General features: G+C 40.8%; 1 protein-coding gene across 4 annotated transcripts in view; it reads left to right on the top strand.

Annotated features, from left to right (window-relative positions):
• vps13c (vacuolar protein sorting 13 homolog C) overlaps positions 1 to 24,525 on the top strand; it is a 79,122-nt gene that overhangs the window by 10,062 nt on the left and 44,535 nt on the right. For 2 of the 4 annotated variants that reach the window (XM_087793050.1, XM_087793049.1), the window contains 21 exons: positions 47 to 104; positions 1,555 to 1,682; positions 2,979 to 3,085; positions 3,152 to 3,522; positions 3,588 to 3,688; positions 6,474 to 6,616; positions 6,675 to 6,867; positions 6,930 to 7,044; positions 7,104 to 7,240; positions 14,589 to 14,718; positions 14,788 to 14,905; positions 15,995 to 16,127; positions 16,188 to 16,260; positions 17,303 to 17,430; positions 17,493 to 17,646; positions 17,708 to 17,787; positions 19,892 to 19,951; positions 22,207 to 22,357; positions 22,415 to 22,531; positions 22,597 to 22,700; positions 22,771 to 22,938. In XM_087793050.1, the coding sequence (XP_087649176.1) occupies positions 47 to 104; positions 1,555 to 1,682; positions 2,979 to 3,085; positions 3,152 to 3,522; positions 3,588 to 3,688; positions 6,474 to 6,616; positions 6,675 to 6,867; positions 6,930 to 7,044; positions 7,104 to 7,240; positions 14,589 to 14,718; positions 14,788 to 14,905; positions 15,995 to 16,127; positions 16,188 to 16,260; positions 17,303 to 17,430; positions 17,493 to 17,646; positions 17,708 to 17,787; positions 19,892 to 19,951; positions 22,207 to 22,357; positions 22,415 to 22,531; positions 22,597 to 22,700; positions 22,771 to 22,938 (2,769 nt within the window). Of the gene's footprint in view, positions 1 to 46; positions 105 to 1,554; positions 1,683 to 2,978; positions 3,086 to 3,151; positions 3,523 to 3,587; positions 3,689 to 6,473; positions 6,617 to 6,674; positions 6,868 to 6,929; positions 7,045 to 7,103; positions 7,241 to 14,588; positions 14,719 to 14,787; positions 14,906 to 15,994; positions 16,128 to 16,187; positions 16,261 to 17,302; positions 17,431 to 17,492; positions 17,647 to 17,707; positions 17,788 to 19,891; positions 19,952 to 22,206; positions 22,358 to 22,414; positions 22,532 to 22,596; positions 22,701 to 22,770; positions 22,939 to 23,733; positions 23,770 to 24,525 lie in introns of all 4 variants that reach the window. The other 2 variants (XM_087793047.1, XM_087793048.1) reach the window with 2 other exon arrangements.

Below are 24,525 nucleotides of genomic sequence, written 5' to 3'. Positions count from 1 at the left end.
TGTGTGTGTGTGTGTGTGTGTGTGTGTGTGTGTGTGTGTTTTACAGGACAAGCTCAAGTGTAGCATCAGTTGTAGAGATGTGGAGCTTCCTCACTATAACTACGGTGAGTGTCTCGAGGTCGTCTTCGCTTCTGTTCATGTGTGTGTGTGTGTACATGTTTGTGTCTCTGTGTGTGTGTGTTCGTGTGTGTCTCTGTGTGTTTTTGTTCATGTGTGTGTCTGTGTGTGTGTGTGTGTACATGTTTGTGTCTCTGTGTGTGTGTGTGTTCGTGTGTGTCTCTGTGTGTTTTTGTTCATGTGTGTGTCTGTGTGTGTGTGTGTGTGTGTGTGTGTACATGTTTGTGTCTCTGTGTGTGTGTGTTCGTGTGTGTCTCTGTGTGTTTTTGTTCATGTGTGTGTCTGTGTGTGTGTGTGTGTACATGTTTGTGTCTCTGTGTGTGTGTGTTCGTGTGTGTCTCTGTGTGTTTTTGTTCATGTGTGTGTCTGTGTGTGTGTGTTTGTGTGTACATGTTTGTGTCTCTGTGTGTGTGTGTTCGTGTGTGTCTCTGTGTGCTTTTGTTCATGTGTGTGTGTGTGTGTGTGTGTGTATTCGTGTGTGTTTGTGTTTGTGTGTGTGTGTTCGTGTGTGTGTCTCTGTGTGTATTCATGTGTGACTCTGTGTGTGTGTGGGTGTCTGTGTGTCTGTGTGTGTGTGTGTTCATGTGTGACTCTGGGGGGGTGTGTGTGTGTTCATGTGTGTTTGTGCGTGTGTGTGTTCATGTGTGTGTCTCTGTGTGTATTCATGTGTGACTGTGTGTGTGTGTTAATGTGTGTGTCTCTCTGTGTGTGTGTCTGTTCATGTGTGACTGTGTGTGTGTGACTCTGTGTGTGTGTTCGTGTGTGTGTGTGTGTGTGACTCTGTGTGTGTGTTTGTGTGTGTGTGTGTGTGTTCATGTGTTTGTGTGTGTGTGTTGATGTTTGTTCATGTGTGACTCTGTGTGTGTGTGTTAATGTGTGTTCATGTGTGTGTGTGTGTGTGTGTTAATGTGTGTTCATGTGTGTGTGTGTTCATGTGTGTGTGTGTGTGTGTGTGTTAATGTGTGTTCATGTGTGTTCATGTGTGTGTGTGTGTGTGTGTGTGTGTTCATATGTGTGTGTTCATGTGTGTGTTCATGTGTGTTCATGTGTGTGTGTGTGTTCATATGTGTGTGTTCATGTGTGTTCATGTGTATATGTGTGTTCATATGTGTGTGCTCATGTGTGTTCGTGTGTGTGTGTGTGTGTGTGTGTGTTTCTGTGTGTTCATGAGTGTGTGTGCGTGTGTGTGTGTGTTAATGTGTGTTCATGTGTGTGTGTTCATGTATGTGTGTGCGTGTGTGTGTGTGTGTGTGTGTGTATTGTGTGTGTTCATGTGTGTGTGTATGTGTGTGTTTCTGTGTGTTCATGAGTGTGTGTGCGTGTGTGTGTGTGTTAATGTGTGTTCATGTGTGTGTGTTCATGTATGTGTGTGTGTGTGTGCGTGTGTGTGTGTGTGTGTGTGTGTATTGTGTGTGTTCATGTGTGTGTGTGTTCCAGTGTTCAAGCCCATCTCAGCTTTGGCTAAAATGACCATCAACCCAAACGCGGAGAGTGACCTTCAGAGTCCGAGGCTGAAGCTTCACCTGGAGGTTCAGAACATCGCCATCGAAGTCACCAGACCTCAGGTATGATACACATAGTTGTGTACATGTGTGCGCCTTTCTTCACACTCTTGTGTGTGTTCTTTCATTTGTTTGAGGAACGTTCAAATATTGGTGTGAGTCCTTGTATTTGGGTGAATTTGAGCATGTATGTGTTGTGCGTGTGAACAAGTAATGTGTGTGTTCTTCTTTAGACTGTGTGTGTTCTTTCATGTTCTATGTGTGTTAATGTCATTTTTTAAGGTATCAACATACACACATCTGAATCAATGTTCTTGTATGAGTTTTTGGGTGTTTCTGTATGCGTTTATATTTGTTTGTGTTTGGTCTTTGTCTGTGTGTGTGCATTGTTGTGTCTTTGCATTTGTGTGTAACTTTGTTTGTGATTTCTTTTTGTTTGCTTGTTCATTGTGTGTGTGTGCATTGATTTTTATAGATATATCTATATATATCTATATATATTATATGAATGTGTTTTGTGTGTGAAAAACACACAAAACACTTTTCTTTTCTTTTTGTGTGTGTGTATTTGTTCACTCTGTATGTGCATTTGTTTGTTTGGATTTCTATTTGTGTGTGTGTGTGTCCTTTTTTTCGTTTGTGTGCATCACTTTTTACAAATGCGTGTTTTTCTTTTTATGTGATAATTCTGTGTGTCTGCGTTTGTTTATTAATCTTTTCCCCTTTTATTTGTGTGCGTTTGTTCTTTGTGTGTACATGCATGATTTTGTTCTTACGTGTGTGTTTTTCTCTGTTTTTTGTTTGTTTTTTTGGTTTCTCTTTGTGTGTGTGTTTTATCTTTGCGTATCTGTTTGCTCTTTGTGTGTGTGTTTTATCTTTGCGTGTTTGTTTTTTGTGTGTACACGCATGGTTTTGTTTTTCTGTGTTTTTGTTTATTTTTGTGCGCGTTTGTTCTTTTGGTTTTTCTTCATGTGTGTGTTTTACCTTTGTGTGTGTGTTTTATCTTTGCGTGTTTGTTTTTTGTGTGTACACGCATGGTTTTGTTTTTCTGTGTTTTTGTTTATTTTTGTGCGCGTTTGTTCTTTTGGTTTTTCTTCATGTGTGTGTTTTACCTTTGTGTGTGTGTTTTATCTTTGTGTGTTTGTTTTTTGTGTGTACACGCATGGTTTTGTTTTTCTGTGTTTTTGTTTATTTTTGTGCGCGTTTGTTCTTTTGGTTTTTCTTCATGTGTGTGTTTTACCTTTGTGTGTGTGTTTTATCTTTGTGTGTGTGTTTTATCTTTGTGTGTTTATTGACTTGTGTGTGTGTTTTATCTTTGTGTGTGTGCTTCATCTTTGTGTGTTTATCTCTGTGTGTCAGTACCTGACGATGCTGGAGCTGCTGGAGTCCGTGGACTGTATGGTGAAGAACGCTCCGTACAGGAAGTTCCGACCCGAACGATCCGTCCTCGGTCACGGCAGACTCTGGTGAGCTCAAGCTCCGCCCCTTTCCACCTCCATGTCAATCAAACGCTGACCCGGCGCCCCCTGCAGGTGGACCTACGCCATCACCAGCATCCTGGAAGTCCACGTGCGCCGCTGCACGCGCATGTGGTGCTGGTCCAACATCCGGCAGCACCGCCAGAACCTGCGGGCCTACAAGTCGGCCTACAAGTCCCGCCTCCTGAACCAGAACAAGCCCGGCCCGGAGACGGAGCGGCAGGTCCAGGACCTGGAGAAGCTCCTGGACGTCTTCAACATCACGCTGGTGAGGCAGCAGGCCCAGATGGAGGTGATCCGCTCGGGCCAGAAGCTGCTGGCCAAGAAGGCGGCGCAGAAGTCCGGAGGAGGATTCTTCAGCGGCTTCTTCGGCAGGAGGTCCAAGAAGGAGGAGCAGGAGCCGGCGGAGAGCCAGGAGACGGAAGGTCCGAGGATCTCCATGGTGGACTCTCTATGGTGGAGACGTTACTTCAGCTGTGGTTCTTCTCAGGTTCTGGACTGGACCAGCTGATGACTGCAGACGAGAAGCAGAAGCTCTACACGGCCATCGGCTACAGCGGCAGCTCCCACGACCTGACCTTACCCAAGCATGTGAGTTCTGACCCGGGTCAATGTGACCCGACTCGCTCGCACTGTTGACCAGGTTTAACCGTTTATCTGTTGCTCATGTCAGTGAAGAATAATGTTTTATTGAAGTTATTCTTAAAGATTTACTTTATTATTTTATATTTATATTATTGAGTGTATTTATATTTAAATAAACGTAAGTCTCATTACAATATTTAATGAACGTGAATTTAACATTTTTCTTCATCATTTATTAAATCATTTATTTTTATTCTTTTAATTTAACATTTTTTACATGTTGGATTGATTTTTACTGAATCATCAAATTTAAATAATGTTCAATAATATTAAAAGGTTAATTTATTTCAAAATAATAATATTTATATAAAATCATATTTTCTTTACACATAGTTTAATATTCAAATTAAAAAAATAATTAAAAATGTTGTAAATTCAATAAAATAAAGTCTTTAATATTCAATTTAAAAATATTTGTGTAATAAATCTACCGACATTTTTATATAAAAACAACTAATTATTGAATTGAAAAAAAAAACATTTATTTGTAAAATAATAATTTCAAGATGAACATTTTAAAATAATCTAATTATAAAAAACAACGATTCAATCAAAATAATTGACAAAGAAAACGACAAATTCAAACTTATATTAAATAAAACTATTGAAATACATTATTAAATGTGTTAAAATTCATTATATTCATGACGACGCTGAAGTACTTTCATGAAACAGTATTTAAAGTAATATATATATTTTAATATTAAACATTTGAACCCATTTAAATAAATGACATCCATCAATATTTGCAGTTCATACAAAACTGTTGTGTGTCAGAACAGAATTCTGAGCCGCTCTAGTAGAAGAACTCACATTTCTCCTTCAAACTCTTCACTGGCTGCTCTAGTAGAAGAACTCACATTTCTCCTTCAAACTCTTCACTGGCTGCTCTAGTAGAAGAACTCACATTTCTCCTTCAAACTCTTCACTGGCTGCTCTAGTAGAAGAACTCACATTTCTCCTTCAAACTCTTCACTGGCTGCTCTAGTAGAAGAACTCACATTTCTCCTTCAAACTCTTCACTGGCCGCTCTAGTAGAAGAACTCACATTTCTCCTTCAAACTCTTCACTGGCCGCTCTAGTAGAAGAACTCACATTTCTCCTTCAAACTCTTCACTGGCTGCTCTAGTAGAAGAACTCACATTTCTCCTTCAAACTCTTCACTGGCCGCTCTAGTAGAAGAACTCACATTTCTCCTTCAAACTCTTCACTGGCCGCTCTAGTAGAAGAACTCACATTTCTCCTTCAAACTCTTCACTGGCTGCTCTAGTTGAAGAACTCACATTTCTCCTTCAAACTCTTCACTGGCCGCTCTAGTAGAAGAACTCACATTTCTCCTTCAAACTCTTCACTGGCTGCTCTAGTAGAAGAACTCACATTTCTCCTTCAAACTCTTCACTGGCCGCTCTAGTAGAAGAACTCACATTTCTCCTTCAAACTCTTCACTGGCCGCTCTAATAGAAGAACTCACATTTCTCCTTCAAACTCTTCACTGGCTGCTCTAGTAGAAGAACTCACATTTCTCCTTCAAACTCTTCACTGGCCGCTCTAGTAGAAGAACTCACATTTCTCCTTCAAACTCTTCACTGGCCACTCTAGTAGAAGAACTCACATTTCTCCTTCAAACTCTTCACTGGCTGCTCTAGTAGAAGAACTCACATTTCTCCTTCAAACTCTTCACTGGCTGCTCTAGTAGAAGAACTCACATTTCTCCTTCAAACTCTTCACTGGCTGCTCTAGTAGAAGAACTCACATTTCTCCTTCAAACTCTTCACTGGCCGCTCTAGTAGAAGAACTCACATTTCTCCTTCAAACTCTTCACTGGCCGCTCTAATAGAAGAACTCACATTTCTCCTTCAAACTCTTCACTGGCTGCTCTAGTAGAAGAACTCACATTTCTCCTTCAAACTCTTCACTGGCCGCTCTAGTAGAAGAACTCACATTTCTCCTTCAAACTCTTCACTGGCCACTCTAGTAGAAGAACTCACATTTCTCCTTCAAACTCTTCACTGGCTGCTCTAGTAGAAGAACTCACATTTCTCCTTCAAACTCTTCACTGGCCGCTCTAGTAGAAGAACTCACATTTCTCCTTCAAACTCTTCACTGGCTGCTCTAGTAGAAGAACTCACATTTCTCCTTCAAACTCTTCACTGGCCGCTCTAGTAGAAGAACTCACATTTCTCCTTCAAACTCTTCACTGGCCGCTCTAGTAGAAGAACTCACATTTCTCCTTCAAACTCTTCACTGGCTGCTCTAGTAGAAGAACTCACATTTCTCCTTCAAACTCTTCACTGGCTGCTCTAGTAGAAGAACTCACATTTCTCCTTCAAACTCTTCACTGGCCGCTCTAGTAGAAGAACTCACATTTCTCCTTCAAACTCTTCACTGGCTGCTCTAGTAGAAGAACTCACATTTCTCCTTCAAACTCTTCACTGGCTGCTCTAGTAGAAGAACTCACATTTCTCCTTCAAACTCTTCACTGGCTGCTCTAGTAGAAGAACTCACATTTCTCCTTCAAACTCTTCACTGGCTGCTCTAGTAGAAGAACTCACATTTCTCCTTCAAACTCTTCACTGGCTGCTCTAGTAGAAGAACTCACATTTCTCCTTCAAACTCTTCACTGGCCGCTCTAGTAGAAGAACTCACATTTCTCCTTCAAACTCTTCACTGGCTGCTCTAGTAGAAGAACTCACATTTCTCCGATCCTTAAAACCAACCTTCTGTGTCGCAGTACGTCGCCGCCGTCGTCACCTTCCAGCTGCTCCGAACATCCGTCACCATCCGAGAGCAGCCCAACGTCCCGGAGATCCTGAAGATCCAGATGCTGGACCTCAGCACCCAGATCTCCCAGAGACCCGGCGCCCAAGCCCTCAGGTCGATTGACGGGTCCGTGCATGAGCCTCCACCTGTTGACCACCTGGTTCTCGCGCAGGCTGGAGGCGGCGCTGCAGCACTGGTTCGTCACCGGGCTGGAGCAGCAGGGGGCGGTACCGTCGCTCATCGCGTCCGTGGGCGAGTCGGACTCGTCGCTGCTGAGCGTGGAGCTGGAGCTGAACCCCCTGGAGAGCTCGGCGGACCAGCTGCTCCGGGTCAACTCGCAGCCTGTGGAGATCGTCTACGACGCGGTGAGTCTCGAGAAACGTCCGCCTCGAACCCGCCTGACCTGGTCCTGGTCCTGGTCCTCCAGCTGACCGTCAACAGCCTGGTGGACTTCTTCAAGACCGACAGAGGAGTGGACCTGGAGGTCCTGACCTCGGCCACGCTGTCCAAGCTGGAGGAGTTCAAGGAGAAGACGGCCACAGGTTTGTGGAGGTGACCGTGGGTTCCTCTGCCAGATGACGGCTGCTGATCTTCTGCTCAGGTTTGTCGCACATCATCGAGACCAGGAAGGTTCTGGATCTGAGGATCAACCTGAAGCCTTCGTACCTGCTGCTGCCCAAGTCTGGCTTCTACAGCAGCACCGCGGACCTCATCATCGTGGACTTCGGTAGTTTACAGGTGAGCACGAGCACACCTGTGTGTGTTTTCAACTGTTCACCTGTTGTATGTATGTTTTCTTTTTACTTTTTGTCGATTTCTGTGATTTTTAACTTGACCTATTTTTGTGTGTTTTTGTTTTGCTCTATTTTTTTTGTCTTTGTGGTTTTCTTGTGTGTTTTTACTTTGTGTCTCTTTTTCGTGTTTCGACTTTGGCGTGCTTTTAAGTGTTGTTGTTTTTACCCTAACCTAAAGTTTGTGTTTCGTTTTTGTGCGTTTTAACTTTGTGTTTTTTTAACTTGGTCTGTTTTTGTTTGTGTTTTGTTTTTGTTTTGACTTTGGGTTTAACTGTTTGTTTATCTGTTTGGTTTATTGTGTGTTTTAACTTTGTCTCTTTTTCGTGTTTCAACTTTGGCGTGCTTTTAATTGTTATTGTTTTAGTGTGTTTTTAATCTCTATCTTTTGTGTTTTTGAAGAGTGTTTTAATTTTGTGCGTTTTAACATTCTTTTTTTTAACATTCTTTTTTTGTGTTTTGAATTGATGTCTTTTGTGTCTTTTGACTTTGTTGTTTAACTTTTGTTAGTTTTTTGTGTTTTTTTTGTGTGTTTTGACTTTTTAACATTCTCTTTTTTGTCTTTTGGCTTTTTTGTCTTTTGGCAAAAAAGGTGTTTTAATTTGTTTACATTTTTATTTTTGTGTTTGACTTTTTTTAAACTTTTTTTTCTTGTGTTTCTATTTAATGTTGTTTATCTTGTTGTTTGTCTTCGTGTTTTTCTTGTTTGTTTTAACTTTGTGTCTCTTTTTCGTGTTTCAACTTTGGTGTGTTTTTAAGTGTTGTTGCTTTAGTGTGTTTTTACCTAAAGTTTCTGTTTCGATTTTGTGCGTTTTAACATCCTTTTTTTAGCGATCGTTTTTGTGTGTTTGCTATTGGTGTTTGTGTTATTGCATCTTAGTATGTGTGTTATTGTGTATGGTAATGTGTTGTTTTTTGTGTTCATATATACAATAATTGTGCGTAGGGTTTTAACTTGACAACACAAGTGTGTCAACAAACAAATACATTATTTGGTAAATCTGTATGTTTATTGTTTGTGTGTAATCAATTGAAGGTGTGTGTGTGTGTTGACTCTTGTGTTGTGTGTAGTTGAACAGTGTTGAACAGAGTGAAGGTGTGTGTTGACTCTTGTGTTGTGTGTAGTTGAACAGTGTTGAACAGAGTGAAGGTGTGTGTTGACTCTTGTGTTGTGTGTAGTTGAACAGTGTTGAACAGAGTGAAGGTGTGTGTTGACTCTTGTGTTGTGTGTAGTTAAACAGTGTTGAACAGAGTGAAGGTGTGTGTGTGTGTGTTGACTCTTGTGTTGTGTGTAGTTGAACAGTGTTGAACAGAGCGATGGTGTGTGTTGACTCTTGTGTTGTGTGTTGTGTGTAGTTGAACAGTGTTGAACAGAGTGAAGGTGTGTGTTGACTCTTGTGTTGTGTGTTGTGTGTAGTTGAACAGTGTTGAACAGAGCGATGGTGTGTGTTGACTCTTGTGTTGTGTGTTGTGTGTAGTTGAACAGTGTTGAACAGAGTGAAGGTGTGTGTTGACTCTTGTGTTGTGTGTAGTTAAACAGTGTTGAACAGAGCGATGGTGTGTGTTGACTCTTGTGTTGTGTGTTGTGTGTAGTTGAACAGTGTTGAACAGAGTGAAGGTGTGTGTTGACTCTTGTGTTGTGTGTAGTTGAACAGTGTTGAACAGAGTGAAGGTGTGTGTTGACTCTTGTGTTGTGTGTAGTTGAACAGTGTTGAACAGAGTGAAGGTGTGTGTTGACTCTTGTGTTGTGTAACAGTTGAACAGTGTTGAACAGAGTGAAGGTGTGTGTTGACTCTTGTGTTGTGTGTAGTTGAACAGTGTTGAACAGAGCGATGGTGTGTGTTGACTCTTGTGTTGTGTGTTGTGTGTAGTTGAACAGTGTTGAACAGAGTGAAGGTGTGTGTTGACTCTTGTGTTGTGTGTTGTGTGTAGTTGAACAGTGTTGAACAGAGTGAAGGTGTGTGTTGACTCTTGTGTTGTGTGTAGTTGAACAGTGTTGAACAGAGTGAAGGTGTGTGTTGACTCTTGTGTTGTGTGTAGTTGAACAGTGTTGAACAGAGTGAAGGTGTGTGTTGACTCTTGTGTTGTGTAACAGTTGAACAGTGTTGAACAGAGTGAAGGTGTGTGTTGACTCTTGTGTTGTGTGTAGTTGAACAGTGTTGAACAGAGCGATGGTGTGTGTTGACTCTTGTGTTGTGTGTTGTGTGTAGTTAAACAGTGTTGAACAGAGTGAAGGTGTGTGTTGACTCTTGTGTTGTGTGTAGTTGAACAGTGTTGAACAGAGCGATGGTGTGTGTTGACTCTTGTGTTGTGTGTTGTGTGTAGTTGAACAGTGTTGAACAGAGTGAAGGTGTGTGTTGACTCTTGTGTTGTGTGTAGTTAAACAGTGTTGAACAGAGCGATGGTGTGTGTTGACTCTTGTGTTGTGTGTTGTGTGTAGTTGAACAGTGTTGAACAGAGTGAAGGTGTGTGTTGACTCTTGTGTTGTGTGTAGTTGAACAGTGTTGAACAGAGTGAAGGTGTGTGTTGACTCTTGTGTTGTGTGTAGTTGAACAGTGTTGAACAGAGTGAAGGTGTGTGTTGACTCTTGTGTTGTGTAACAGTTGAACAGTGTTGAACAGAGTGAAGGTGTGTGTTGACTCTTGTGTTGTGTGTAGTTGAACAGTGTTGAACAGAGTGAAGGTGTGTGTTGACTCTTGTGTTGTGTGTAGTTGAACAGTGTTGAACAGAGTGAAGGTGTGTGTTGACTCTTGTGTTGTGTAACAGTTGAACAGTGTTGAACAGAGTGAAGGTGTGTGTTGACTCTTGTGTTGTGTGTAGTTGAACAGTGTTGAACAGAGCGATGGTGTGTGTTGACTCTTGTGTTGTGTGTTGTGTGTAGTTGAACAGTGTTGAACAGAGTGAAGGTGTGTGTTGACTCTTGTGTTGTGTGTTGTGTGTAGTTGAACAGTGTTGAACAGAGTGAAGGTGTGTGTTGACTCTTGTGTTGTGTGTAGTTGAACAGTGTTGAACAGAGTGAAGGTGTGTGTTGACTCTTGTGTTGTGTGTAGTTGAACAGTGTTGAACAGAGTGAAGGTGTGTGTTGACTCTTGTGTTGTGTAACAGTTGAACAGTGTTGAACAGAGTGAAGGTGTGTGTTGACTCTTGTGTTGTGTGTAGTTGAACAGTGTTGAACAGAGCGATGGTGTGTGTTGACTCTTGTGTTGTGTGTTGTGTGTAGTTAAACAGTGTTGAACAGAGTGAAGGTGTGTGTTGACTCTTGTGTTGTGTGTAGTTGAACAGTGTTGAACAGAGCGATGGTGTGTGTTGACTCTTGTGTTGTGTGTTGTGTGTAGTTGAACAGTGTTGAACAGAGTGAAGGTGTGTGTTGACTCTTGTGTTGTGTGTAGTTAAACAGTGTTGAACAGAGCGATGGTGTGTGTTGACTCTTGTGTTGTGTGTTGTGTGTAGTTGAACAGTGTTGAACAGAGTGAAGGTGTGTGTTGACTCTTGTGTTGTGTGTAGTTGAACAGTGTTGAACAGAGTGAAGGTGTGTGTTGACTCTTGTGTTGTGTGTAGTTGAACAGTGTTGAACAGAGTGAAGGTGTGTGTTGACTCTTGTGTTGTGTAACAGTTGAACAGTGTTGAACAGAGTGAAGGTGTGTGTTGACTCTTGTGTTGTGTGTAGTTGAACAGTGTTGAACAGAGCGATGGTGTGTGTTGACTCTTGTGTTGTGTGTTGTGTGTAGTTAAACAGTGTTGAACAGAGTGAAGGTGTGTGTTGACTCTTGTGTTGTGTGTTGTGTGTAGTTAAACAGTGTTGAACAGAGTGAAGGTGTGTGTTGACTCTTGTGTTGTGTGTTGTGTGTAGTTGAACAGTGTTGAATAGAGTGAAGGTGTGTGTTGACTCTTGTGTTGTGTGTTGTGTGTAGTTAAACAGTGTTGAACAGAGTGAAGGTGTGTGTTGACTCTTGTGTTGTGTGTTTTGTGTAGTTGAACAGTGTTGAACAGAGTGAAGGTGTGTGTTGACTCTTGTGTTGTGTGTAGTTGAACAGTGTTGAACAGAGTGAAGGTGTGTGTTGACTCTTGTGTTGTGTGTTGTGTGTAGTTGAACAGTGTTCAACAGAGTGAAGGTGTGTGTTGACTCTTGTGTTATGTGTTGTGTGTAGTTAAACAGTGTTGAACAGAGCGATGGTGTGTGTTGACTCTTGTGTTGTGTGTTGTGTGTAGTTGAACAGTGTTGAACAGAGTGAAGGTGTGTGTTGACTCTTGTGTTGTGTGTAGTTGAACAGTGTTGAACAGAGTGAAGGTGTGTGTTGACTCTTGTGTTGTGTGTAGTTGAACAGTGTTGAACAGAGTGAAGGTGTGTGTTGACTCTTGTGTTGTGTGTAGTTGAACAGTGTTGAACAGAGTGAAGGTGTGTGTTGACTCTTGTGTTGTGTGTAGTTGAACAGTGTTGAACAGAGTGAAGGTGTGTGTTGACTCTTGTGTTGTGCGTTGTGTGTAGTTGAACAGTGTTGAACAGAGCGATGGTGTGTGTTGACTCTTGGGTTGTGTGTAGTTGAACAGTGTTGAACAGAGCGATGGTGTGTGTTGACTCTTGGGTTGTGTGTAGTTGAACAGTGTTGAACAGAGTGAAGGTGTGTGTTGACTCTTGTGTTGTGTGTAGTTGAACAGTGTTGAACAGAGTGAAGGTGTGTGTTGACTCTTGTGTTGTGTGTAGTTGAACAGTGTTGAACAGAGTGAAGGTGTGTGTTGACTCTTGTGTTGTGTAACAGTTGAACAGTGTTGAACAGAGTGAAGGTGTGTGTTGACTCTTGTGTTGTGTGTAGTTGAACAGTGTTGAACAGAGTGAAGGTGTGTGTTGACTCTTGTGTTGTGTGTAGTTGAACAGTGTTGAACAGAGTGAAGGTGTGTGTTGACTCTTGTGTTGTGTAACAGTTGAACAGTGTTGAACAGAGTGAAGGTGTGTGTTGACTCTTGTGTTGTGTGTAGTTGAACAGTGTTGAACAGAGCGATGGTGTGTGTTGACTCTTGTGTTGTGTGTTGTGTGTAGTTGAACAGTGTTGAACAGAGTGAAGGTGTGTGTTGACTCTTGTGTTGTGTGTTGTGTGTAGTTGAACAGTGTTGAACAGAGTGAAGGTGTGTGTTGACTCTTGTGTTGTGTGTAGTTGAACAGTGTTGAACAGAGTGAAGGTGTGTGTTGACTCTTGTGTTGTGTGTAGTTGAACAGTGTTGAACAGAGTGAAGGTGTGTGTTGACTCTTGTGTTGTGTAACAGTTGAACAGTGTTGAACAGAGTGAAGGTGTGTGTTGACTCTTGTGTTGTGTGTAGTTGAACAGTGTTGAACAGAGCGATGGTGTGTGTTGACTCTTGTGTTGTGTGTTGTGTGTAGTTAAACAGTGTTGAACAGAGTGAAGGTGTGTGTTGACTCTTGTGTTGTGTGTAGTTGAACAGTGTTGAACAGAGCAATGCTGTGTGTTGACTCTTGTGTTGTGTGTAGTTGAACAGTGTTGAACAGAGTGAAGGTGTGTGTTGACTCTTGTGTTGTGTGTAGTTAAACAGTGTTGAACAGAGCGATGGTGTGTGTTGACTCTTGTGTTGTGTGTTGTGTGTAGTTGAACAGTGTTGAACAGAGTGAAGGTGTGTGTTGACTCTTGTGTTGTGTGTAGTTGAACAGTGTTGAACAGAGTGAAGGTGTGTGTTGACTCTTGTGTTGTGTGTAGTTGAACAGTGTTGAACAGAGTGAAGGTGTGTGTTGACTCTTGTGTTGTGTAACAGTTGAACAGTGTTGAACAGAGTGAAGGTGTGTGTTGACTCTTGTGTTGTGTGTAGTTGAACAGTGTTGAACAGAGCGATGGTGTGTGTTGACTCTTGTGTTGTGTGTTGTGTGTAGTTAAACAGTGTTGAACAGAGTGAAGGTGTGTGTTGACTCTTGTGTTGTGTGTTGTGTGTAGTTAAACAGTGTTGAACAGAGTGAAGGTGTGTGTTGACTCTTGTGTTGTGTGTTGTGTGTAGTTGAACAGTGTTGAATAGAGTGAAGGTGTGTGTTGACTCTTGTGTTGTGTGTTGTGTGTAGTTAAACAGTGTTGAACAGAGTGAAGGTGTGTGTTGACTCTTGTGTTGTGTGTTTTGTGTAGTTGAACAGTGTTGAACAGAGTGAAGGTGTGTGTTGACTCTTGTGTTGTGTGTAGTTGAACAGTGTTGAACAGAGTGAAGGTGTGTGTTGACTCTTGTGTTGTGTGTTGTGTGTAGTTGAACAGTGTTGAACAGAGTGAAGGTGTGTGTTGACTCTTGTGTTATGTGTTGTGTGTAGTTAAACAGTGTTGAACAGAGCGATGGTGTGTGTTGACTCTTGTGTTGTGTGTTGTGTGTAGTTGAACAGTGTTGAACAGAGTGAAGGTGTGTGTTGACTCTTGTGTTGTGTGTAGTTGAACAGTGTTGAACAGAGTGAAGGTGTGTGTTGACTCTTGTGTTGTGTGTAGTTGAACAGTGTTGAACAGAGTGAAGGTGTGTGTTGACTCTTGTGTTGTGTGTAGTTGAACAGTGTTGAACAGAGTGAAGGTGTGTGTTGACTCTTGTGTTGTGTGTAGTTGAACAGTGTTGAACAGAGTGAAGGTGTGTGTTGACTCTTGTGTTGTGCGTTGTGTGTAGTTGAACAGTGTTGAACAGAGCGATGGTGTGTGTTGACTCTTGGGTTGTGTGTAGTTGAACAGTGTTGAACAGAGCGATGGTGTGTGTTGACTCTTGGGTTGTGTGTAGTTGAACAGTGTTGAACAGAGCGATGGTGTGTGTTGACTCTTGGGTTGTGTGTAGTTGAACAGTGTTGAACAGAGCGATGGTGTGTGTTGACTCTTGTGTTGTGTGTAGTTGAACAGTGTTGAACAGAGCGATGGTGTGTGTTGACTCTTGTGTTGTGTGTAGTTGAACAGTGTTGAACAGAGCGATGGTGTGTGTTGACTCTTGGGTTGTGTGTAGTTGAACAGTGTTGAACAGAGCGATGGTGTGTGTTGACTCTTGGGTTGTGTGTAGTTGAACAGTGTTGAACAGAGCGATGGTGTGTGTTGACTCTTGTGTTGTGTGTAGTTGAACAGTGTTGAACAGAGCGATGGTGTGTGTTGACTCTTGTGTTGTGTGTAGTTGAACAGTGTTGAACAGAGCGATGGTGTGTGTTGACTCTTGTGTTGTGTGTTTTGTGTAGTTAAACAGTGTTGAACAGAGCGATGGTGTGTGTTGACTCTTGTGTTGTGTGTAGTTGAACAGTGTTGAACAGAGCGATGGTGTGTGTTGACTCTTGTGTTGTGTGTTGTGTGTAGTTAAACAGTGTTGAACAGAGTGCGCTCAGTCCGTGCTCGTCCTCCTCGTCTCTGGAGGAGATCATGGATCGAGCCTACGAGAGATACAGTGTGGAGCTGCGACGAGTGCAGGTCCTGTACAGCAAGACAGGTACACACACACACACACGCACACGCACACCTGTGAGAGTGTGTACCTCATGTGTACACCTGTCCTCAGGTGAAGCCTGGAAAGTCGCTCGGCAGCAGAATTCTTCAGTTCAGCACATCCTGCAGCCGATGGACTTCACTGTCAACCTGAGCAAGTGTATGATTGACAGAGACGCACGGATGCCCAGGTACACAATATACACACATGTACACACACATGTACACACACACACATGTACACACACATGTACACACACACACATGTACACACACATGTACACACACACACACATGTACACACACACGCACACACATGTACACACACATGTACACACACATGCACACACATGTACACACACATGTACACACACATGTACACACACATGCACACACATGTACACACACTTACACACACATGCACACACACGTACACACACATGCACACACATGTACAAACACATGTACACACACACACACACGTACACACACATGCACACACATGTACACACACATGTACACACACATGCACACGCATGTACACACACATGTACACACACATGCACACACATGTACAAACACATGTACACACACACATGTACACACACATGTACACACACATGTACACACACATGTACACATACATGCACACACATGTACACACACATGAACACGCACACACACATGTACACACACATGTACACATTTACACACAAACATGCACACACATGTACAGACACACACACACTCACATGTACACACATACATGTACACACACACATGTACACACACACACATGTACACACACACACATGTACACACACATGTACACACACACATGTACACACACATGTACACACACACACATGTACACACGCATGTACACACACACACATGTACACACACATGTACACACACACATGTACACACACATGTACACACACACACATGTACACACGCATGTACACACACACACATGTACACACACACACATGTACACACACACACATGTACACACACACACATGTACACACACATGTACACACACACATGTACACACGCATGTACACACACACACACATGTACACACACACACATGTACACACGCATGTACACACACACACATGTACACACACACACATGTACACACACACACATGTACACACACATGTACACACACACACATGTACACACACATACATGTACACATGCTCATAGCGACTCTCATAACGACTCGCTCTTACCGACTCGGTCACATGACCATCCTTCTTCTGTTCCAGGTTCAAAGTCTCGGGTGAACTTCCTCTCCTGCACGTGAGGATCTCGGACCAGAAGATCCAGAATGTTCTGGAGCTGGTGGAGTCCATCCCTCTGCCCATCATGGCCTCCTCGCCCTCCAGCCCGAGGAAGAAGGTAGAAGAAAGACACCAGGGTTGGATTGACTCTGACCATGTTTGGTGTTTCCTGCTGCAGGTGCTTCCGCTGGTGGAGACCAGACCTCGAGGTCTGAGCCTCGACCCGGGTCTCCTGGACACCTTAGACTCAGGTGCGTCTGGAGGTCCTTCATCTGAGTCGACACTTTTTCAAACACACAACCCTAGTGCGCTGTGAGAGAGTTGTGTTCACAAGAAACGACACTTAGATCACAAAAGAACTTCTCGCTCTCTCTAAAATCATGTGTAAAGAAGAAGGTCAATGTGCTGGAGGGGTCTAAAGTTAGTGGAAAGTCAATACTGCCAATCCATTGTAGAGGCATGTTGAAGAAAGAAGCTTTTGTCTGTGGGTGTGTGTGTGTCAGTGTATGTGTGGGTCCGAGTGTGTTACTGTGTGTGTCTGCAAGTTTGGCTCTGTGATTGTGTCTGCGAGTGTTTGTGTCTGAGTGTGTGTGTGTGTCTGTGACTCTGAGTGTGTGTGTGTCTTTGAGTGTGTGTGTATCTTTGAGTGTGTGTGTGTGTCTGAGTGTGTGGCTCTGTGTGCCTGAGTGTGCTTCTGCGAGTTTGTATCTTTGAGTGAGTGTGTGTGTGTGTGTGTGGGTCCGAGTGTGTTACTGTGTGTGTCTGCAAGTTTGGCTCTGTGATTGTGTCTGCGAGTGTTTGTGTCTGAGTGTGTGTGTGTGTGTCTGTGACTCTGAGTGTGTGTGTGTCTTTGAGTGTGTGTGTGTCTGAGTGTGTGGCTCTGTGTGCCTGAGTGTGCTTCTGCGAGTTTGTATCTGTGAGTGTGTGTGTGTGTATGTGGGTCCGAGTGTGTTACTGTGTGTGTGTCTGCAAGTGTGGCTCTGTGATTGTGTGACTGAAAGCTTTTCTATGCGTGTGTGTGTCTGTGTCTGTGAGTGTGTGTCTGTGAGTGTGTGTCCATGAATGTCCGTCGTTGAGGGTGATTTTTTTTATTGTGCGACAACAAAATGACAACAGTTAAAAATGTAGTTTTTGTTGTGATCATAACAATCGAGGAGAGACTAGTTTGTGTTGAGGAAGTTAAACCTGGTCAACATCCGGAGCAACTCGTTTGTGGGAGGATAACTCAATAACCTTGAGTCAGAGTGACTCACTTTGATGGGATTGATTGCATCATTGAGTCATACTTCTCAGGAACTCTGTGCTCTGGTTTGGTCCCAGACTCGGAGGAGGACGCGAGCGAGAAGTCCACGGACGAGGACCAGCACCTGCTGGCTCTGGAGGAGCTGGCGGAGCTGCAGTTCAAGTTCGAGGTCAAAGAGGTGAGTCCCGCCACGGTGACCCCGAGCACCGGTGACCCCGGGTGACCCGCGTGTGTGTCCAGGTGGTGCTGGAGCTGACCCGGCAGGACCACGAGGAGCGCACGGTGCTGGCCTTCAGGGTGCGTCAGCTCGGAGCCGAAGGGAAGAAGAGAACCTTCGACATGACGGTGACGTCGTACCTGCGCACCATCGCGCTGGACTACTGCGACCTGCCAGGTGGCTCTCGGGTCGGGATCGGAACCAGGGCAGAACTCACTAACCCAGGGTTGTGTTGCAGACGGAAGGAACCGACCCGTTCACCTGGTGAGCTCGTCCGAGCAGCAGAGCTCCGACCTGCTGAAGGTGGAGTTCACCAAGGTCAGTCCTTCAAATGTACTTTATTCACAATTACTCGTCCTGAGCCGAGGTGTTAGAAAGTATAAATACTCAGATTTATTATGACGTCTTTTTTCAAAATACTGTATCAACATTCAAGAGCATCGTTTTTTTTAAACTATAGTTCTGTTTTGGTTTACAGTTAAATTTAAGTGTTTTTAAAATAAAACCATTTTTTTATTTAAAATTAGCAAATATTCCCAGGCGTCTGTTAATTTTTGTGTTGCAATCAAACTTCCGGCCTCTAGATGGCAGCAGTCATTACTTCCTCCGCAGCTAAAGAATAAAATGTGACGACTAAGGACGAGAGGATACAGTGAGTCCAGCAGCTTTTAAAGCTGTTGTTTGGACATATTTTGGTTTGAAAACAAATGAAAGTAGTTACGAGAGTCATGTGGTCTGTAAATACTACAACACCAGAGTCAAGTACTGGACAATACTACACATATATACTTGTTACTACACTATCACAACACGAGAGTCAAGTACTCGACAATACTACACATATATACTTGTTACTACACTATCACAACACGAGAGTCAAGTACTGGACAATACTACACATATATCCTTGTTACTACAGTATCACAACACCAGAGTCAAGTACTGGACAATACTACACATATATACTTGTTACTACACTATCACAACACCAGAGTCAAGTACTGGACAATACTACACATATATACTTTTTACTACACTATCACAACACCAGAGTCAAGTACTGGACAATACTACACATATATACTTGTTACTACACTATCACAACACCAGAGTCAAGTACTGGACAATACTACACATATATCCTTGTTACTACACTATCACAACACCAGAGTCAAGTACTGGACAATACTACACATATATACTTGTTACTACACTATCACAACACGAGAGTCAAGTACTCGACAAAACTACACATATATCCTTGTTACTACAGTATCACAACACCAGAGTCAAGTACTGGACAATACTACACATATATACTTGTTACTACACTATCACAACACCAGAGTCAAGTACTGGACAATACTACACATATATACTTGTTACTACACTATCACAACACCAGAGTCAAGTACTGGACAATACTACACATATATACTTGTTACTACACTATCACAACACCAGAGTCAAGTACTGGACAATACTACACATATATCCTTGTTACTACACTATCACAACACCAGAGTCAAGTACTGGACAATACTACACATATATACTTGTTACTACACTATCACAACACGAGAGTCAAGTACTCGACAATACTACACATATATCCTTGTTACTACACTATCACAACACCAGAGTCAAGTACTGGACAATACTACACATATATACTTGTTACTACACTATCACAACACCAGAGTCAAGTACTGGACAATACTACACATATATACTTTTTACTACACTATCACAACACCAGAGTCAAGTACTGGACAATACTACACATATATCCTTGTTACTACACTATCACAACACCAGAGTCAAGTACTGGACAATACTACACATATATACTTGTTACTACACTATCACAACACCAGAGTCAAGTACTGGACAATACTACACATATATACTTGTTACTACACTATCACAACACCAGAGTCAAGTACTCGACAAAACTACACATATATCCTTGTTACTACAGTATCACAACACCAGAGTCAAGTACTGGACAATACTACACATATATACTTGTTACTACACTATCACAACACCAGAGTCAAGTACTCAACAATACTTCACAAATATACTTGTTACTACATTATCACTCTACATCGCTATATATCGTTATACGTATCAACACACTCTTGACAAACACACACCATACTTCGCAGTGAGGACTAGTGTAACTTGTTGTTGTGATTTCTTTTTTTTTTAAACGTTTGACAGTAAAACGTAAATTACTGATAATTATTAATTCATTCATTAGAAATAACTTTTCTACTGAACATAAAAGTAAAAATTACATCTTGAAAAGTATAAACCAAGTCACGAGTAAAACATGTAGGTATTGAAGTACTTTTTTTTACGAGTATTTCTGTTGTGTTTGTGCTGATCAAACAAAGACTGTCTCTGTGTGTCTCAGGCTGATCCCAGTGGACCCAGTTTCAGGACCCAGTTCGACAACAGCGAGCAGACGATGAAGGCGAGTCGACTGACTGACTCACAACAACATGGTTTCATCTGCAGCTCAGAGTCCAGAGCCGTCGATCGTCAGCTTTTTATTTCCACATACCGACCTTGTACAGTGGCCCGGTGCAAAAACAAATTTACAATTTCCATTAGGTCAAGGTGACCCAAGGCCCGAAAACTAATTTGTCTGGTGTGCTTGTGGACAACACAAGGGATACTACAAAACACATTTGTTTTCGGGCCTAACGGTCACCTGGACCTTGAAGGGTTAAAATCAATTTAGAATTTCCTGAAACAAATGTAAACCATTTTAAAATCAAATTTACAATTTCAGTGAAACAAAGTTTCAAATTCAGAAACAAAATTTGATTTTTCCGAAACAAATTGAAAAACTCTTAAACAAAATGAAAACTCTGAAATAAATATTACAAAATTATTATTAAAATATTAATTAAAATATTAAATATTTACAAACTTCTTAACTAATTAACAAACTTCGAAAAGTAATTTACTAACTTTTTAACTAATTAACAAACTTCAAAACTAATTAAAAAACTTCTTAACTAATTTACAAACTTCTTAACTAATTAACAAACTTCTTAACTAATTTACAAACTTGGAAACTAATTTTCAATCTTCTAAACTAATTTAAAAACTTTGAAAATAATTTACAAACTTCTTAACTAATTAACATACTTGGAAACTAATTTACAAACTTTGAAACTAATTAACAAACTTCTTAACTAATTTACAAACTGTGAAACAAATTTACAAACTTCTTAACTAATTAACAAACTTCTTAACTAATTTACAAACTTGGAAACTAATTTTCAATCTTCTAAACTAATTTAAAAACTTTGAAAATAATTTACAAACTTCTTAACTAATTAACATACTTGGAAACTAATTTACAAACTTTGAAACTAATTAACAAACTTCTTAACTAATTTACAAACTGTGAAACAAATTTACAAACTTCTTAACTAATTTACAAACTTTGAAACTAATTTACAAACTTTGAAACTAATTTACAAACTTCTTAACTAATTAACATACTTGGAAACTAATTTACAAACTTTGAAACTAATTTACAAACTTTGAAACTAATTTACAAACTTTGAAACTAATTTACAAACTTCTTAACTAATTAACATACTTGGAAACTAATTTACAAACTTTGAAACTAATTTACAAACTTTGAAACTAATTAACAAACTTTGAAACTAATTTACAAACTTTGAAACTAATTAACAAACTTTGAAACTAATTTACAAACTTTGAAACTAATTAACAAACTTCTTAACTAATTTACAAACTGTGAAACTAATTAACAAACTTTGAAACTAATTTACAAACTTGGAAACTAATTTACAAACTTTGAAACTAATTTACAAACTTTGAAACTAATTTACAAACTTCTTAACTAATTAACATACTTGGAAACTAATTTACAAACTTTGAAACTAATTAACAAACTTCTTAACTAATTTACAAACTGTGAAACAAATTTACAAACTTCTTAACTAATTTACAAACTTCTTAACTAATTTACAAACTTTGAAACTAATTTACAAACTTTGAAACTAATTTACAAACTTCTTAACTAATTAACATACTTGGAAACTAATTTACAAACTTTGAAACTAATTTACAAACTTTGAAACTAATTAACAAACTTCTTAACTAATTTACAAACTGTGAAACTAATTAACAAACTTCTTAACTAATTTACAAACTTGGAAACTAATTTACAAACTTTGAAACTAATTTACAAACTTTGAAACTAATTTACAAACTTCTTAACTAATTAACATACTTGGAAACTAATTTACAAACTTTGAAACTAATTTACAAACTTCTTAACTAATTAACATACTTGGAAACTAATTTACAAACTTTGAAACTAATTTACAAACTTTGAAACTAATTTACAAACTTTGAAACTAATTAACAAACTTCTTAACTAATTTACAAACTTGGAAACTAATTAATAAACTTATAAACTAATTTTCAATCTTCGAAACTAATTTACAAACTTTGAAAATAATTTACATACTTCTTAACTAATTTACAAACTTGGAAACTCATTTACAAACTTAGAAGCTAATTTGCAAACTTTGAAACTAATTAACAAACTTAGACTACAGTTTGAATAGCGTTGACGCGACACGTGGCGTTGGTGGTAGACGAGTCACATTAGTTTGACGAACGATCTTAACCAGGATGTCGTCCGACTCTCTGGCGTCTGAGAACTCGTTTGTGTTGAAGGTGGAGTTTTCGTCGCTTCACCTCCTGCTCCACACGGAGGCGCTGCTGTCCACCATCAACTACCTGAACTCGGCCGTGCCCCCCCAGCTGACCGCCGGCCGGGACCAGGACGCCAAGAGACGGGTGGAGAAGGCCGGCCAGGACCGGACTGGTGAGCGAAGATCGACGGAGTCTTGAAAACGAGATTAACGTCCTTCTCGTGCTGCAGTACCAAAAGGAACCAAAGATGGCGACATTTTCAGCTTCAAGTTGTTCGCCGTGTTGGGGTGTTTCCACGTGGAGGTGTCCGACAGTCTCCGCAGCATCGCCGACATCAGGATTCAAGGTTCGGATCACCTCCAGAGGTTCTTGGGGTTTCTCTGCTGGTTCTGAGATTCTGGCCTCCTGCAGGGATCCAGGGCTCGGTGGCGGTCCAGGCCAAGCAGACGGAAGTGTCCGCACGACTCCGAGACATCGTGGTGTCGGACCTGAACCCCAACTCCGTGCACTCCAAGGTCAGATCTCTACGGCGGCGTGCGTTGTGCACACGAGCAGCATCAGCATGTACTTGACCGCCCCCTGCAGGCCGTGTCCATCATGGGCGAGGAGGTGTTCAGCTTCAACATGTCCTTGTTTCCGGGGGCGACGGAGGGCGACGGATACGCCGACATGTCGCGGGTCGACGGCAAAGTCACGATGCGTCTGGGATGCATTCGGATCGTCTACCTGCACAAGTTCCTCATGTCCCTGCTGGTCAGATGCCGACATTACACTTGAGTACACAACACAACTATGGAAGTTTTTTCGCTGACATCAAGAATTTTACATTTAAAGTGTTGAAATGTTTTTTATTTAAATGTTTTTTTAAGCATTTTTTTTTATTCAATCATTTTCATATTTTTAAAGATTATACGTTTTTTTTTAATATATGAAACATTTTATGAATTAATTTTAAATATTTTACACGTAGAGTTTGATATTTTATTTCCAAAGATTTCAAAATTATTTTTTTACATTGTATTTTTATTTATTTATAGTCTTTCAAATTCAATATATAAATGTTGCTGTACTAGAGTCACCAGACAACATCAACAGAGCACAGATCTACTGGATTTGCTTCTACGTTGTCACATGATCGTCTGGGCGTCACATGATTGGCTGAAAGTTTGATCAAGTATCTCAGTGCTCTGTTGGTTTTGTCTGGTGTCACTTTATACCAACATTTATATATTGAATTTGAAAGACTATGAATAAAAAAAATGATATACTTAGAAAATATATATCTTAATAAATTGAACTACAATATAAAACTCTATGAGTAAAAAGGGAAATTAATTTGATTTTAAAATATTATATTTTCTATTATTAAAACGATTTAGTCTTATTATATAAAAGAAAATGCTTGAAAACAACAACATTTCAATCAAACAATTTAAATGTCAAACGTTCCGATGACTTTACGCTTCCATGTGAGACGCTCCTCGTGTCTCTGATCGTCTCGTCTTGACTCTTTCTTCACGTCTCTGTTGGTGTCTCTTGTTCTTCCAGGCTTTGTTTAGTGTTCGGCATGTTTCTACTGACGAGGTACAACTCTAGCGTTAACACACTAACACCTTCACCTGGCTCATGCTGATCACCGGACCCCCACACCTGAACCACATGCTCCGCCCACAACCCTCCCATGTTCCCCCAGCATGACACGAATCCACTCTAGAGAGAAAATAATGACGTATTGATCCACGAGAGGCTCTCAGTTGCATGTGCTGCTCACTGTTGAGATCCTGGATTATTACTTCGTTCACGAATCATTGACCATCGAGTTCTAATACGCATGTTTTCAACTGAAGCTCAACTGAAGGAACGACCTAAACATAGACCAGATTCACCCTCACATGCATCAAGACTCGGGCTGCGTTAAAAATAAAAATAAATAAATTGATGTGGAATCGATTTCATCAATGAAACCATATATTATTGGAGCATGAGATTATTTTCAAGTCGTCATGCAGTCAGAACTCAGTTGACATCACGCTGTGCTAACGTTAGCTTCCGACAAAAAGTCCTGTCGGACCAAATAAAACCGATTGAATCCTTTTTTTTCCCCATAAACGGTAAAGTCTGTGATTCTAACAACTTGTTCAGCTGCTTGAACTAAACAATGTTATGATGCAACATATGGCTGCACGATATATCGAAAAAATAGTGATATTGACACGTGCGATATGCATATTGAAAACATGTGCGATAGTTAATGATTTTTTTATTGATCAATTAATCAGTCAAATCAGTAATTTCTTAAATGTTCACTTCGACCAATCAGTGTCACGTTCTGTAAAGTTG

This window comes from Callionymus lyra, chromosome 6, assembly GCF_982586985.1.
Source record: "Callionymus lyra chromosome 6, fCalLyr1.hap1.1, whole genome shotgun sequence".
NCBI classification, from domain to species: Eukaryota; Metazoa; Chordata; class Actinopteri; order Syngnathiformes; family Callionymidae; genus Callionymus; species Callionymus lyra.
The sequence above is the reverse complement of the archived record's forward strand: the minus strand, read 5'-3'. Positions and strand labels throughout refer to the sequence as shown.